Source organism: Pieris brassicae, chromosome 6 (genome assembly GCF_905147105.1).
Source record: "Pieris brassicae chromosome 6, ilPieBrab1.1, whole genome shotgun sequence".
NCBI lineage: Eukaryota > Metazoa > Arthropoda > Insecta > Lepidoptera > Pieridae > Pieris > Pieris brassicae.
The window spans coordinates 18121169-18138399 of NC_059670.1; the positions used below are offsets into that span (position 1 = coordinate 18121169).

General features: G+C 33.2%; 1 protein-coding gene across 2 annotated transcripts in view; it reads left to right on the forward strand.

Moving 5' to 3' along the window:
* Window positions 1-289: 289 nt before the first annotated feature.
* LOC123711248 (sensory neuron membrane protein 2-like) overlaps window positions 290-17231 on the forward strand; it is a 29489-nt gene continuing 12547 nt past the window's right edge. The window contains exons 1-3 of one of the 2 annotated variants that reach the window (XM_045663742.1): window positions 290-357; window positions 11513-11670; window positions 15818-15962. In XM_045663742.1, coding sequence (XP_045519698.1) covers window positions 11537-11670; window positions 15818-15962 — 279 coding nt within the window. In that variant the 5' untranslated portion in view covers window positions 290-357; window positions 11513-11536. Of the gene's footprint in view, window positions 358-7262; window positions 7502-11512; window positions 11671-15817; window positions 15963-17231 lie in introns of those variants that run through there. The other variant, XM_045663741.1, reaches the window with a different exon arrangement.

Sequence of the window (17231 nt, forward strand, 5' to 3'; positions counted from 1 at the left end):
GTTTTCCAGAGTATCATACAATATTGAGTATATATCATTGAAACATGGTTGGAAAATACACTAGGCTACGATAAAAAATTATAGAAAATTACAATAAATGACGACCTGCGGATATAGACCTGTATAAATTTAATCTTCGTGAACGGTCTAATCACCCATAATTGTATCATTATTAATGTCATTTGCGTGACGATGACAATTACCGCTTGATAGGTGGTCAAATTGTCTGGAACAATATTTTTATTCAGTTCATCCGATTATGTCCATTGTAGTGTTCAATCTATTTGTATATAAACAATTTTTGTTCACGAGTGCTCAAACAACATTTAGAATTTTTTGATTTTGGAACTGTGTCCGGTAATTAAAATAAATATAAAAACGTGTTCCTTTTTTAACATTTCTAATTTGGAATTTCTTAAAATTATCCGCGATTATGTAACACATGGTATACGTGTAACAATAGCTCTGTTTTATCCGATCAAGCTTAGACGAGTAGGCGCTGCATTTAAGTGCTAAACGTTTCCCATGGACAGACGCTGCCACAAATGCAAATCACAAATGTCGCAGGCTTTTAAGTAAATGGTATGCGTTTTTATTTTATTATAAAATGCGATATCGAATAAGGCGGCCAAAAATATTGAAAAAATTACACTTCGAAACGCAAATCTATTAGGTATGTATATCGTAGATATTTATTCATGTTGAAAAAAAATTGACAAAATCGATAAAATATATTATGATATCATACTATTGTTGATATATATTCGTCATAGTGCAAAATCTTTTTTTGTGATAGGTTTTAGTTCAATTACTATAAAAAAAATGTTTTTAACATTAATGTGCGGACCTGGAACTGGATTTTTGAGAATAGTAGTATAGTCGTTATAGTGCTTTATCGTAATGGATTGTATCGTACATAAAACCAAAAATAGTCTTAATATTGATGAATATTTAAATAGTATAAATGCGATAGTGTGATCCTACTCTTTGAAATGAATATCATGCCATAAGTGATGTATTTACGCTTCCAACAATGGAAACTATGTTATTATAGGCAAAAAAATTAAGTTGACCACCCCCATATAGATGGGGATAATAATAATCGTTTTAATTAATTAATTGTTTTTCTTCTAATTGAGCCTTGCCAAAGTAGTCAGCAATTTACCGTAGTCTCTACCTTTAAAGTTATAACTCCGTCTGTCGTTCTTAGTATTTAAATGTCATGTACTCTTAGCACGAACAGTAAAACGAAGTATTTAACGAAATTGAAAAGGAACAATATGCTTTCTACAGGCAGCGCCAAGTGTGTGACTGACATTAATGTGACTTTTACAAATAAATGGCGAAACTAAAAAATATTTGCTGTTAATCATTCTGTATTTTTCAATAATATAACTGAATAAATAAAGGAAACAACAGTGACAATGTGTAGAAAAAAATTGACTCTAAGTAGGAACGTTTAAACACAAAACGATGTCTAATATTAGGTCCTTACATATGAAATTGGCGTTTTGTATGGGGGGAACAAAAAGTCGAATATTTTTAAATATAATATATTTCATTAATCAAAGTATGAACCATTGTTTTCTATGCACTTTTGCCATCTCATAGGTAGTTCATTGATCCCTTTACTAAAAAACCAGTGGGACGGGAATCAATAAAATCGGTGAAGGCGATTTGGACTGCCCCATCAGAGTTAATTTTTTTCCCTTGCAAGAAGTTGTCCAAATTTCGAAAAAAATGGTAATCAGTTGGAGCAAGGTCCAGGTAGTACGGAGGATGTCTTAGACATTCCAATTGAAGCTCTTCTAATTTGGTAGCCGTCTGTTGTGCAGTGTGTGGGCTAGCGTTGTCGTAAAGTAGCAGTGGCGTGGAGCGATTGACCAGCCTAGGTTGTTTAGCCGCTAGCTTTTCCATCATGGTTTGCAATTGCTGACAATAGACATCAGCCGTAATAGTCTGGCCAGATTTGAGAAAACTGCAAGGAACAATACCGGCACTAGTCCACCAAACGCTTACAAGTAACTTTTTTGGGATTAATTTTCGCTTGGGGCAGGATTTGGCTGACTGGCCAGGATCCCACCATTGCGCTGAGTGCTTCCGATTATCGTAAAGAATCCATTTTTCATCACAGGTAATGATTTGGTTTAAAATACCTTCATTATTGTGCCGGCTCAGTAATGTAACGCAGCCATCGACGCGCGTTTGCCGGTTTGCTAACCTTTAGTCAATTCGTGAGGTACCCACCTTTCAAGCTTTTTAATCTTCCCAATTTGCTTCAAGTGAATTAAAACAGTTTTATGACTAACACCGCAGCCTGCAGCTAACTCGGACGTGGTTTGCGATGGATCCGCTTCCACAATAGCCTTCAATACTTCATTATCAACTTGGGTCTCAGGCCGTCCATGGGGCTTGTTCTGCAGGTCGAAATTTCCAGAACGAAAACGTTGGAACCAAAAACGAACTGTGTTTTCTTTTGCAACATGACCGCCATACACATCATTCACTCTTCGAGTCGTTTCCGCAGCACCAGTGCCACGGCGGAACTCGTACTCGTAAATAATGCGATACTTTAAGTTTTCCATTTTGTAAAATGAGTGACGCAAACAGAAAAAACAATCGGACATCGAAGCACAAATACTGCTGTGCAAATTTAAATTTGGAATTCGTTACCAAAGAGGAGAACATCGTGATTAAAGTGGCCAGTACGAAATACGCCAATTTCATATGTAAGGACCTAATATTATAATAATAATGATGTCGAGTACAAAGTCTTCGGTAATTTAATATAAATTCTTATTTAATCAGTTTAATATTACTTTTGAGTCGTTTTCGAACCATAAAACAGTATTGGTGACTTTATATTATGAGAGTATTTACCTACGTATAATAATTAAAACGTAACGATAGAATGTTAATAAAAACTGTACATAAAATAATAAATTTCAAATATTTCATCCCCGTAGTTGATTTTCTTAAATACTGGCAACATTCTTTCACTTTATTCCAGAATTTTAATGTTGAGGGTGGAATGTACCAACTCTAGGGTCACCGGGTAAAGTAATAATAAATTAAAATATTTTGGGTAAAATGCGTTGTATTCTAGACGAGATTTCTTGAGGAGTAAGCAGTGTTGGACTAGTGGTTTCAGCGTGCGACTGTCATCCGTGAGGTCATAGGGCCGACCCCGGCTGTGCACCAACGTTATCTCTATGTGTGCATTTAAATTCGCTGGAACGGTGAAGGAAAACATCGTGAGGAAATCGACATGTCTCAGACCCAAAAAGTCGACAGCATATGTCAGGCACAAGAGGCTGATAACCTACTTGCCTATTGTTATATATGAAAAATTATCATGTAACAGTTTCAAAAATTTGAGGCCCAGACCTAAAGAGGTTGTATTTGACTTGAGCTATCTTCATTGTTTTTTATTTAAATCTGAATATTTTTATCATCCGCACAAACTTTCGCATGCCTATTAAATTGAATTTGTAATTGCCAAGTTAAAACCAATATTCAAAAATATAACGTTCCCATTGAAGAAGTACGGCAACGTCGCATTTAATTGATATTAGACTTACATAATAAGAAAATGAGATTCTATATGTCATCTAATACATTATATTAGGGCTGTTCAATAAAAAGTTATGAGTGCGCAATTATCTATTAAATATTATTTTATTTGTCAACGTAGTCATTTGTCAGGTTCATTTTATATATCTTTTTTATAATAACGATCAGAATGATCCTTATTATAATAAAATGTGTGCGTGTAGGTGTTCGAGGTTCGAACACTAGGTTCTCACGTAAGGAGTGAAACTTCTTTATGACATTTGTATCGAAAAATGATCTACTATACGCGACTATACAGAATTTGGTTAAATTAGATAAAGTTTAACAAAAGGCTTTTATATAGACATAAACAACCATGAAATATGAGAGCCATAATTGGGGTAGGATTCAGAAACTTATGCCTAGATGTCTCTATTACACCGCGAACCACTTTGGTAACGTCATCAAACTAGAGTATTAAATGTTATTTTCATAGTAAATACTTAGCTACACAAGAATTCACGTCATTCCAATTACGACTACCTACCGCATTTTTCATATCAACGTGTTTTAATAATTCCGATGATAAATAACTGACCTTATGATCAATCACAGAGGTATGTTATTACTGTAGTAGGCTGTGCTTATAGTCGTATTATTGCAAACTCACCGTTAATAATGAATAATAGGTACACTGTATATGTAGGGATAATCCTATATATATGTTTATTTATCGCGAGCCTTACGATGAGATACAGAGATGTTATCGATGTATACGTCGATATACGTCAAGTGGTCGGAGGCCGAACTAAGCCGAGACGCGGCTAAGACAAGTTTACAAAATCGTATTCAAGGTCAAAAGTAAGTTTTATTAAGTTGCACTGCAAAATATTGATTTAACATTTGTTTTGTTAACAAATTGTCTTAAACTTTCCAACAACATTGCCGCTTGCCTTTTTGTTGTTGTATAAAAAAAGTCGCTCGCTGATTCGCAATTAATCACTTGGCGTATACTAAGCCTAAGTTTGTCTATGACCGTTTTTATAAATCTAGAAGTGAATTTTGATAAATGGGAGTCATAATTCAACAAAAACGTCTCTGAATTTTCTTAGCGGGTGTATGGGTCGTATATCATAAGCCAATAAGATTTTGACAAATGTCGTGTTCAGCCCATACGAGTGGGCTGAATCCCGATTCCTTTATCTCACCGTTTTTACCCAATAATAGTAACTCAAATATTTTCAATGTCCACAAAATATCTTGACTACAATTATATTATTTTTATAACATTTAAAAAATGAACCTGAAACGAATATAATCAAATATATTAGTTAGATTATAAAATATATTAGTCAGAACTATGCAAATAATGCGACTTGATACATACATAAACGACAAGATATGACAGATATATATGGTAAATTTTCATACCATTATCTTATGAGATGCGTTATCTTAAAGAATAAGAGAGAGCGTTTATAAACTTTAATCTTTTCAATAGAATATTATACTTTAGGTCCTTACATATGAAATTGATGTTTAGTCGTACTGGCCACTTTGACCTCAAAATCCTCCTCTTTCATTAGAAATTCAAAATTTTACAGCTAGAAACTTCTTTATCGGCGTTGTAAAAAAACATTACCGTCAAATTTTTCGGTTACGCGTCACATTTTTCGTTACGCGCCATATTTTCTTGTCACTGCCGCGGTCGATTCGAAGAGATTCGAGGCCATTAATAGCAAAAATATATCAAACGACAAATAACAAATTTTGACGATGTGAACAAGGCTCTCTCTTCGATTGTCCATTGGTTTAGTATAACCTTCTACTTTATGCATCAAATTTTGTGCAAAAAAATGCAAGGGTTAAATGCCTTTAAGATAGCAAAAGAGCATAGATATAGGAATCGTACATACTTTAATTAATGAAATATTTAAATTACTTTCGTTCCTCCCATATAAAACGTAAATTTATTATCTAACCCAATATTTGATTCCAAAAAGTATTGAATGAACATGTGATCTTAGATTTTTTGAACATCGCATTAAGCATAAACAGCAGTCATCAGTAGGTCATCAGCTGATAAGTCAGTACGACTTTAGTCATGGTCGCTAACCTGATGACCTTCTTACATTACGCAATGGGCAGGAGCAATTGAGTCTAAGAAGGAGGCGCTAGTAGCTAGTTTGGATATAGCAAAATCCTTCGATCGGGTGTGGCATAAAGAGCTTCTCTCGAAGCTTCCGGCGCATTTTTCGCCAACAAAGCACAATTAACAAACGCTATCACTGAACATTTGCGCTGACTTATACTTTATTTATTAACAGCCAAGCATGGCCAAATTCTAACTAAAAATAACATACAACCAAAATAAAATACGATTAAGCTATTTATAAAATTGTCAGTAAACCTCCTGCTATCCTCTAATCTTTTCCAAGTAAATTTTTAAATCACAGTATATCAACCCCATACGCATCACAAATAGGTCGCTCTCCGGTGAAGAGTCGAGAAACCCATTAAGCAGTGAGAGTAACCGAGGAATAGAAGTTTGTTGACGCTGCACAGTGCGAGCTGAACGCACCGCAAAAAGGTTATGTTTCCGGCAGCGGTAATAATTGTCCGGAACGTACAGTCTCATGATCTCTCCCAGCAAGTATGCGCTTTCCGTTTCGTTTTGAATTACGCTTAAACCAATTTTGATTACAGCTAATCACGAACTTAGTAGGGTAGAGGTAAGGAAAAAAATCGGGCCTTCTTTTATACAAATTTCTAAGGAACTTCTTCTGCATCCTTTTAATCATACTTCTCTCTCTGGGTCGGTAACTGATATCTAAGTAGTTTCCCTCCGCCGATTTCAACTCAGCGCTAGTTGTAGACTGCGTATAATTTTGAGGACGATGAGTCTTTGACTTGATCAGTCATTCTCGTTGGCCAACATCCATGCGATATTTGGCCTCTTGTCCATTATTATGAGCTGCTCTAGGTTCACGTCTCCCCTCCGCATTGTGTGTCCAAAATACAAAGTGATGCGTTGTGCAAGGGAAGGGTCGATGCATTGGTACCTTTAGCGGTCCTCGCTATTACACAGATATATCATCAACATTTCGAAACCATCAATCCTTTGCCTTGCTCGGGCAGTCCACGTCCATACAGATATACATAGACAGGAAATACAAGGGCATGGATCAGTCATATTGGTTTTGATACCAATTCCTCTCCATATATATATCTCCTTTTTACTCCGGAGACATAACTGCTATCATTACAGATTTGTGATCCCAAGTACACATAGCGGTCGACAACATTGTGGCCTGGGATGTGGCAAGTGACATTTAAGAGTTTTTCGGCTCGTTCTACGATAATGATTTTAATTTTAGCTCTGTTTAATTTACAAATTTTTAAATCGTAACAGTAGTTGTTCCCAGTCTGCTCTCCCTCTCCATCTCTAAAACATGATAAGATTTGTTTGTATTAAACAATCTAAAAACTTTTTAGTAATAATAATTATTTATTTATTTAAGCAGATAATAATAAGTTCATATGATAATTATTGTGTTAGGTACCACCACGGGTTATAACTAGTAACGACAACCGCGAAATATTAAATTAACTAAAACTGTTTTTGCACAAAAAAGGCTATAAAATTACGTCATATCTTCAGTCAGGCGTTGTGTTCTTATAGTGAAAAGTATTACACATGTGCGCCGGCGCAGGCTGTATTATTGTTTACGTAGCCACTGAGGACGGTTCGTTTAAAATTAACAAGAATTTAATTATTATTTCAAATAGTTTGGACTACGCTGGAAAATTATTAATCTGTGCGTAAAAGTGAAAAATGTTGGGTAAAAATGCAAAAATGTTATTTGGACTGTCAATATGTGCATTGATAATATCAGTGTTGCTAGCTGCGTGGGGCTTCCCGAGCATCCTCAAACGGCAGATACAAAAGGTTTGTAACATGTTTTTAATGTTTATCTCCAAATATAAAATGTTATTATAATTTTTTATCATTTTACATACCTATATAATTATTTATGTGTGGTTTAATTGTATGTAATAAGAATCCAAAGCAGCAAGCATTTGGAAATATCCAAATGTATTAAATATGGTCATTAAAATACTCAAGTCAATAGAAATATAACGCTCAACCTTGGTTAGAGATAGCAATAGTTGATGGTAACTGGCATGACGTGACAATCGAAATGGGGTCAATAATATTATTTCTAGGTTATTCTCACGACAGTATATCCTTTACAAATAAAAAAAATTCTGCACATATTTGTTCGTTGAAAAATCTCTTATAAATCCAGAAAATAAATATCCTGATTCTAGCTATCTGAAACCCAAAAAAATTAAATAAATAATTGATAATAGTGAACAATACCCATTGAATTCTCCCCGAAAGCATTTCTAATTCGACAAGACTATGTTGTCAATATCTTAAATTGAATATATATTTTATTTACTTACATTTGTATACATTACAATTAAAATAATGAAATAAAAAAGAAAGAAGAGGGCTTATCGCTCTTGAACATGTCTACCTAGCAACTTCATCGTGAGTCTAAAAAGTCCATTATCAATCTTTAGTTGGTTGACGAGACTGTCCAGTAATTTACAAACGGGTGCTCTGTTACTACAACTATATTGCCAGGAGAAAACCGAATAGTAACTTCAAACTGGTAACGATTGGTACGCCATCGCAGGAGAAGTGGGCGTCGATAGATACGTTGGTCAGACCAAATTAAGGTTATTATGGATCTCAACAGCCTTATTGCCCTGAGCCAAGATGAGGATCGATTGGTGTGGAGGTAGCAAGTCGACGTATCGCTTTGGGCTTTTCAAGACAGCCACGACCTTCAGTAATGAAGACAACGAATAGAAAGGATCTGGAGTCGATACGAATAAATTTTATTTAATTGACAGGGGGTAATATGGGTGAAATTCAGAGTCGACACTACGCATTAATAAAACTATATAAATATAAAAGAGAGAAAAGTAATTATTAAAGATCAGGAATCTGAATACCACTTAAATAAAACACATCATTTACTAAGGAATGACCAGGTTCGGCAGCGGTACTCTACTACTTCCAATAACGAAAACCCGATATAAATATGATTTTCGTACCACGTAGAGTCCCCAGGTTATAATAGTTGAAATGTTGAAAGAGATCGCCGATCGTCCTTAGAAATCCAACTCGTGTTTTTATATTACTTTATAATGCTTATAATATACTTATGTCCTTCGTTTATTTTGCACTAAAGTGTCGTTTTTTACCTTTTTTATTGCAATGTTTTTTGAACAATGTTCTTGGCTGCATGGACTGTAGAACATTATATCCTTACCAACAGTTAATTTAGTCACTAGAAGAAAAACGACTTATCTTACGAAGTAATAAAATTAAATTTAATGACTTCCTTATTCCTAAGTGAGTATCATTATACGTTTATCTATGAAATAAATACATATATTGATTAAAAATAATTGTTAAAAATTCAATCAATCAAAATCTCAATTATTAATATAAGCAATTTAATTATTCATACAACTTTTGAGTGGTTAAAAATAAATAATGTCTTGTATTTTACTCATTTTACAAAAAAATATTTGGTTTAACGATTCTACAGGGCTACTTCTATTTGGTTATAATGATTATGTTATGTTTTAATAAACTTTATTTTCATGCAACATATTAGATTTAGATTATAAGATATAATGTGCAAAAAAATTTACTTCATTAACTCTTAGAATTAGACATTAAGCGAGTTGCTTGACTGTCTGGTTTTAAATTACAAAATGAAAAGATTTGTCACTTAAAATTTTTTGTTTAGGGTGTCCTATAAAGCAACGAAAAGCTAAAGTTTTGGGTGAATATAAAAAATATATTTTGAATTACAGTTAAAATTATAAATCGGACTTCCGCCATCAACACTTGCTAGTTATATTTTGTTCACAATTGGACTTAATAACATTTTATATTTGTTAATTTACTCGGATTAACAACCCGTTTTTCGACACTGTGTTCGACGTGGGGCTAGGCTAAGTGATCGAGGCAACTAATTATGTGCTTAAATAACTTTTAACATCTTGCTTAGTTCGAGCCTAGTCTCTGAATTAATCTATCATTTTATTTGACTTTCAGTTTTTACTTTTGGAATTCTACTTTATGGAACTGAATACAACTTTAGATTCTGTGGGGTTGTTTGTTAAAGAAATGATATGAGATTTCCACCATTATATGTTATTTTAAACATAAGTATTGAGCAGAGTTCGCTTGTTAGCGGTAGCATGCTTATTTCAAAACGTTATTGATAGGATGACTTAATAATTATACTTAGTGAAACACTTGTTTAAATGTCACATTTTTTAACAGTGATTCACACTGTTAACTTAGTTCTTGATAAAAGATAAACTTAATATTTATATATATATAAATTTTCTTTGCGTATGTTGTAATTTGAGAATGGATTTTCAATTAGATATTTCTTGTATTTAAGATGTGTGTGACAACGGCAGCGAGGTCCGCTAGAATTTTGATAAAAAGTAATGTTGTATATCATGTCTCGGCTACGATCTGAAATGTTCAGATATAACGTGGATTACATGAATCAAGACATATAAACTATTTTACGCCAATCTGTAAGACTGTTCAATAATATAAATTTTCAATTGTTATTTGTAATATTTAATATTTTGTGGTTTGTTGCTACAAAGTGTACCCGTATTAAAACTGGTTATAACTCGTTTTAAATGACAAAAAACATCGACCAAGTTTATTGAACTGATTTATAACCAATGTAATGTACCCAAAGTCAATGACTCCCATGGGTTACTTCAAAGTCGAAACTTAGAACTAAGTGTGGCTTGTATGTGCTTGTATGTGCAAATGGTTGACATTCGTTTTAACACAGACTAAGACAGAGCTTAGGAAAGTTTATTTTAAAAAGGTTTCTTTTTATTTTTTGCCGAGGTGTATAAGGCTTGACGATTGCTATTCAGAAACTGGATGAGCAATACCCACTAAAACCGGCTAAAAGAGGCTCCGTGTTCGCTCTTGCATTCTAGCGCCAAACAATAAAAACTTATTGGGTAACAGCATCATTTATATTAAAAATTATTACTAATTAACATAATAGTTACAAACAATAAATATGTGATTGAAAAGCGAGACATAATGATAATTCTAAATTTATCTATAATTCTAAATCTAAATTTTGAAATCGTTTCCAAAAACGTTGTTTTTCCGGTTTCTATTATTTTTCGAATAGTTAAAGAAAACTTTTTACTAATCTGTGATGCCATATTTCATAAACGAGGACTAAGGATAAAATATTGATGCTCAAATATCCTGTTATTAGTAACATTACCAACAATAAAATATCATGAAATCATTCAGATTATCAATTGTCAAATAGCTTATGAATGTTCTATGCATCTTATGTCATTGTGACCTTAAAATCTTGGTTTTAAGGGAATATTAAATTATCCCAAATTTACAGTAGTAAATTGTGGGTAGTTCAAAAATGGAAAGGAGTTTTGTTAGTTTTAAAAACAGTTGCAATCGAATACTGACGCGATTGTATATCTGTGAACCAGACAAGAGGTGCAAATAAACAAACTCTATTTTAAAGAGCTGTCACAGCGTTTTTTCTGTATGAAGTTTGAAATACATTTGACTGTTGCCAAGACGAGAATGTGACATGAGATATGAATTAGAATATGGACCTAAGATTCATTGACGCTCTTACTCATCGGAGTTAATAAAGAAAAAAAAATTTTGTGTGTGTATAGGTGATAGTAGATGATAGTATCGGCCGACTGAAGGTACTGATTACAGCAACTTAGCTTAGCTGAGTTGGGCCATTTTTTATTTAAATATTTGTGTTTTCTTTTTGTGGTTCAAGAAAATATTTTTCTTTTGATTCTTTTAACTTAACTATTATTATATTTATTTCAGAGCGTACAATTGGATAACGACTCGATGATGTTTGAGAAATGGCGCAAAATTCCATTTCCGCTGTTTTTCAAAATCCACGTGTTTAACGTTACTAACGTTGATGCCATCATGGATGGAAAGAAGCCTGTTCTCCAGGAAGTTGGACCTTTTGTATACAAGTAAGAAGAATAAAATTTTATTCACGATCTGTTAAATTGCATTGTTTGATTTTCATGTGTTTATAGCGTTAAGCCAAAATCGAGTGATAGGGTGGGTAGTCCATCTTCAGCATCATCATCACCCCATAAAGCAGAAACCTGTATAATAAAATTCTGGCTAGCCTCTCTAGTAACACGCGCCAGGTATTAAAAATCGTACACATGATCGCTTGACATGCGTAACACGTTTTTTATTAAATATTTTTAACATATTATGGACGACGAAATAACGACACATTCGAAACATTATTATATTTAACGCATTTAAATCTCTATAAATTTGATAAATATTTTTCATTAAAACTGAATTGAGATTTTTTTACTAAGTGTAAGTATGTTCTTTAAATAAATTTTATTAATGTTAACGGATATTCGACAAATTTAATAAAAAACATTCGGGTGGCGTATCTCTTTTTGCGGAAATCTGTATTCAGTTAATACTCTTAAATAACTTAATAATTTTATAGTTTGACTTGATTTCTATATATTCGTTATTTGCCTATATTTGTTTTTTGTTTCTTCTTTTTCTTCTATTTGAATGTTTCTTTTATGTGAAATTTGTTTAACATTAGTTGTAGTTTTGCACTTTCATTTATTGAATTTTCTTATAATGGTGACGAGATCGCTTGAAAGCGATAATAACCTGATTAAGTATCATAATTTTTCGGGTCTAATAACGTAACGTAACAGCTAGACATGGTGCATTAAAGATAATATTTTAACAGAAAGGTGAAAGAGTTATTTAGTTTTAAATCATCTTCATCGTATATGTATGTTCTTATGTCTGCAGTGTCCAGTTGGTTATGATTTGACAATTAATATCTTGTTTCATAATAATTAAAAAAAAAAACAATATTGCCGTTTCATAATAAATTTGAAGGCATTAAACATTCTGACCTTAGAAGACTTTAATTGTAATATCTGATACCGTGTAATAATAAAGGTCTGTTATAAAGTAATGCTTATCTCATGATTTGTTTAATTTGTGGTCTATGTAGCGCTGTAAGAATCTGTGGTGTTTTATTGTGTGTGTGTTGCTTAGCTGCCGTGCGCTGTTTAATATGTTAATAATGCAGTATTGTGATAGTTAATTACTTGTTATAGATAAAGATAGCTAAATGATTATATATAAAAGGAATTATTTAATTACATAACAACACAAAATCACGACAGATTTGGATGACAGCGGATGATTAAAACTTATACGAACATCGTAGCTTCTTCGAGTCAAAAGTTTTACTAATTGCAAATAAAACTTTTACTTATTTCGCTTATAGGAACAAATGCTTTGATCTTTTAGTTACAGTATCTTTTGGGCTGTGTAATGATTTCTGATGTTTTTTTTTGGATTACATGATAGTTACAGCAATTTTGACGATCGATGTACCATTCGAAGTGAAAGTGTGACTCATCACTAAAATAAACATTGTCCTTCTCATTTTCCTCTGAAAAAATCTCCAACATCAACTGACAGTAGTTCTGGATCTTATAAGGACGTAAATTTAAGTCTAAGGCCAAAATTCGTTGAAGACATGAACTGTGGAGGCTCAAAGAGGCAGCATGTTTTCTAACTGATTGTCGTGGATGTTCCGCGACTGCAGCGGCGACTCGTTCGATTGTTTTATTCGATCGCACAGGTCTATTTTGCGGGTGAATTGAATGGTTTAGAAAACATCATGTCACTCTGAACTTTTCTAGCCTTAATTAACTGAATGCCAGGGGCGCCACCTAAACGGCGGATTACAAAGCGATTAACAAAACTTGCGTTGCCCTTATAGTTACAACGTTATTTCCATATAAAAATAATGATAATGATAGTAACACAAAATATATACCGATACTTGACTTTATGTCCTACGACTTAATGGGAAAGACGGCTTTATTTCCCAAGGGTTACGGATTCCGCAATTATTGGTTTAAATCGGCTTACTCAAAAAATGCTTAAACAAAAATGGCCTGTTCGGAGTGGTTTATCCAGTTCCACTTGCGTAGTTTTCTATTGGTTAGTTTCTCGGCAGAGTTCGAAGAGTGGTGCAGCCCTAAACGGGCCTTGGCCTCAGATAACATTTTCTTTGACTTCAACTAGCTGACTCGGCAAACGTCGTTATGCCCCGTATATTATTTCCAGGAAACATTTTTTTTTTTACTTTAATAAAAATAATCTATCTACTATAATAGAAAATAGGGGTTGATCGTAGAGGGGTGACGATTAAGGGTTGTATGTATTTTTGTATGCTGTATCATAAAAAAATAAAAACAAAAAAAAATTGTCTAAAATTTTTTTTTTGCGATGGACACCCCTTATCACTTAAGATAGATAGTAGCCGATTCTCAGACTTACTGAATATGCATAAAAAAATCATTAGCATCGGTCGAGCCGTTTCGGATGAGTATGGGAACAAACATTGTGACACGGATTAAATGCACAGGAGCAAGTGCCAATTGCGCATATAAAAATTCAATCGGTGCACAGCCGGTATTGCAACGTGTCGTACGCTTCTTGCACTTTACCCTCAGGGATGAAGGCCAAGCCTAACATTCTATACAATAGATATATATTAAGAATTCAGAATTGATTTTTAAAACTGGAACATGTTGCCTGTAGGAAATGCTCTGTAAAAAAATCCTTTAACTAAGCGATTATTTTCTTGATTAATACATCATCTAACAGAAGACAATATAAATTTAAAAAATCTTGTACCTATTACGTGTTTATCGTTGCATTGTATGATAATTATTGTAAAACTATTTATAATGTTACGTTTATCTTAAAGAATATACATTTTTACGATTTTATATAAAGGTTTACCACGTAATTTAGGGAAATTTAATTGGGGAAAGGCCACGCAAATTCTTAATAGGAAGAAAATTCTAAATACATCTTTTGCACATCTATTGATACTGATTTCTAAGCACTACAAAAATATAACTTTTCAAACGTGAAACGTATTATTGTCATTTGTCCCTTTCGAGCGAAAAAGTGACGTGCAACCCTCTTTGTAAGCGCCTTCCCAGATGTTTGGTCATGATAGTGATGGTAGCGTCGGATTGTCAAATTATTGTAACTCTAATTACTCAAAATGGTTACTGAGTCTCTTTGAATTTGAGTATTATTTTCTCTCTTTCTGTCAAATTGTGTGACGCTGTAACGATAAGATACATAATGCGTTGCGGCGCCAGTCTGTCTAGCTAGCCTTTATTACACGCATACGGCAGCGGTAGAGAGCCCTTCACGCAATTGACCACCCCACGAAGGCCCAAGCCAAGGTTCGAGTCTCACAGGAGACACCCGGAGAGATAAACGCCAATTCAGGCCGAGCTACGCTCGCCAAATCAGCGCGAGCTGAGCTATAAAGGCCCTTAAAGCCAACAGCAAGATTCCATTTCTAAAAAAAAAATCTAGGGAGGTTCCTTCTCTTTCACTCTAACCCACAGAGCTAGCCGTATTTCGGACAGACTCACCTTTCACTACTAAGTGTTTAGTCTGCGTTAGACCTGAAATACTGCTGACATTGAGTATATAACATCAAACTATCACCGTTTTTTAAATTGATTATAAAAAAAATATGATGATTGATACAGAAAATGATCCTCGGACGGATTACAGAACTAATTAGTTCCACTTAGATTCTGCCGGGCGTCCGGAGACGCACACATTTTTTTAAATCAAGAATATGTAATATTTTTATTTATTCATTATATTGCTAAAATAAAAGTATTGCTATATTAAAAATATGAGACACTTTTTATATCTTACTTTTACTGGATGTTAAAAGAATAAATACACAAAGAATGTTAAAAGATTAATTATTAAATACAATTTTGTAAATTAAAAACTTAGTTACTGCCATTGCAGGGAAATTTAATAAGTAGTTACAGCAACAAAGAGACCGCAAAATAGAATAAAATATAAAGAGAAATGTTACCACAAGCCATAAAAAGCGAGCCATGTGAGATTGCATAATTATGTGAAGTTTTGGGAGTTAATCTCCACTTTATTATAAACGTTTTCATTCAACCTTATCTTATTTATCTAAGATATAAAAAACCTGATTGCAGTGACAGTTTTTGTTTGATTAGTTTGAATCTAAAAATTTCCATTTTTAAGGGAATATCGCGAACGGACTATTCTGGGATACGGTGAGAACGATACCATCAAATACACCATGAAGAAATCGTTTGTGTATGACCAAGAAGCATCAGGGTCTCTTTCAGAGGAGGAAGAAGTCACAGTTATAAACTTTTCATATATGGTAAGTTTATTATTTATACGAATTTGGAATAATTTAAGTAAATTTCTCACATTCTCATGATATTTATTATTTGTAAAAAAGTCTTCAAGACTTAAACATTTTATCGTAACACTAACGAATAATTTTCATTATTGTTTCGGATATAATGCATGAAATAAAAGGCTTTTTTAGTTTTTAATGAATTTATTTATTTACCTTACACTCACAGAAGATTTACCTTAAGACTACCTAGGTAGGAATGACAACCAATCATTGCGATGTCTATAACACGCCTTACGAGTTTGACAGTATGTTCACGCGATTCCCGAATTTAGATGTAAATGTTGTCTATAGAAGCAGATTGCCTACCTTTGGATATATAACTTATATATGTATATATACATACAGTGGTGTTGACCGTGGTTTCTACTTGAGTTGAGCGTATTTACCAGTCGCTCGTATGGTGTAGGAAGCCGGCATGCTTTAGACCTGGAAAAATAAAATTATAACTAAATTAATACAGAAATCTGGGGCCCGGACCTTAAAAGCTCGTACCACCACATGTATAACATATATGATGTTGACTTATTCATAATAATGTAAAATTGGTGATAATAGTATTGAAATTGTAATAGATTTGCCACTCACTACAATGTAAAGGCTGTTTGAACAAGAACTTCGTTTTGTAAAATAAAACAAATTAAGGTGACTGAATTCCAAATAATTATTGTTTTGAACAAAATAAAGTTTGGCAATTATGAATGTATAATTATATATTCACTAGCGCGGTTACAGATGTCAATTCCATCAATTTTTTCGACAAAATTGTGGGTCTATTAATCACTTTAATTTTAAATAACATTTCGATTGCGAATTCGACAGCCAATAGACAAAAGCGGTGGTGTTAACGAATGAATCAATCCTTCGTATCTCGCTACGTAACAGTTGAATTTCGTGAAATTATGCGATCAGGAATTTGATGTGCCAATTTGAATTATTTCCATCTAAATTTATTGTTTATTTCACAAAGTAGAAACTCCCTAAATTGACGTGCCCAAGGTTTTCATATATTTAGAATCAATTATTAATTACTCTTTGTATCTAATTTTCCCACATTACTTACAATACTTCCTGAGAATAATTTATCTTAATCGACAATGCAATATGCATATTGTTTAATATAAACATATATATGCATAAAAATATTACGTTGTGTATGGAATATTTTTTTAAGTCACTATCTAGTCACTAAAAGACAATCACACAGTAATAAGAATATGTGAAATCATT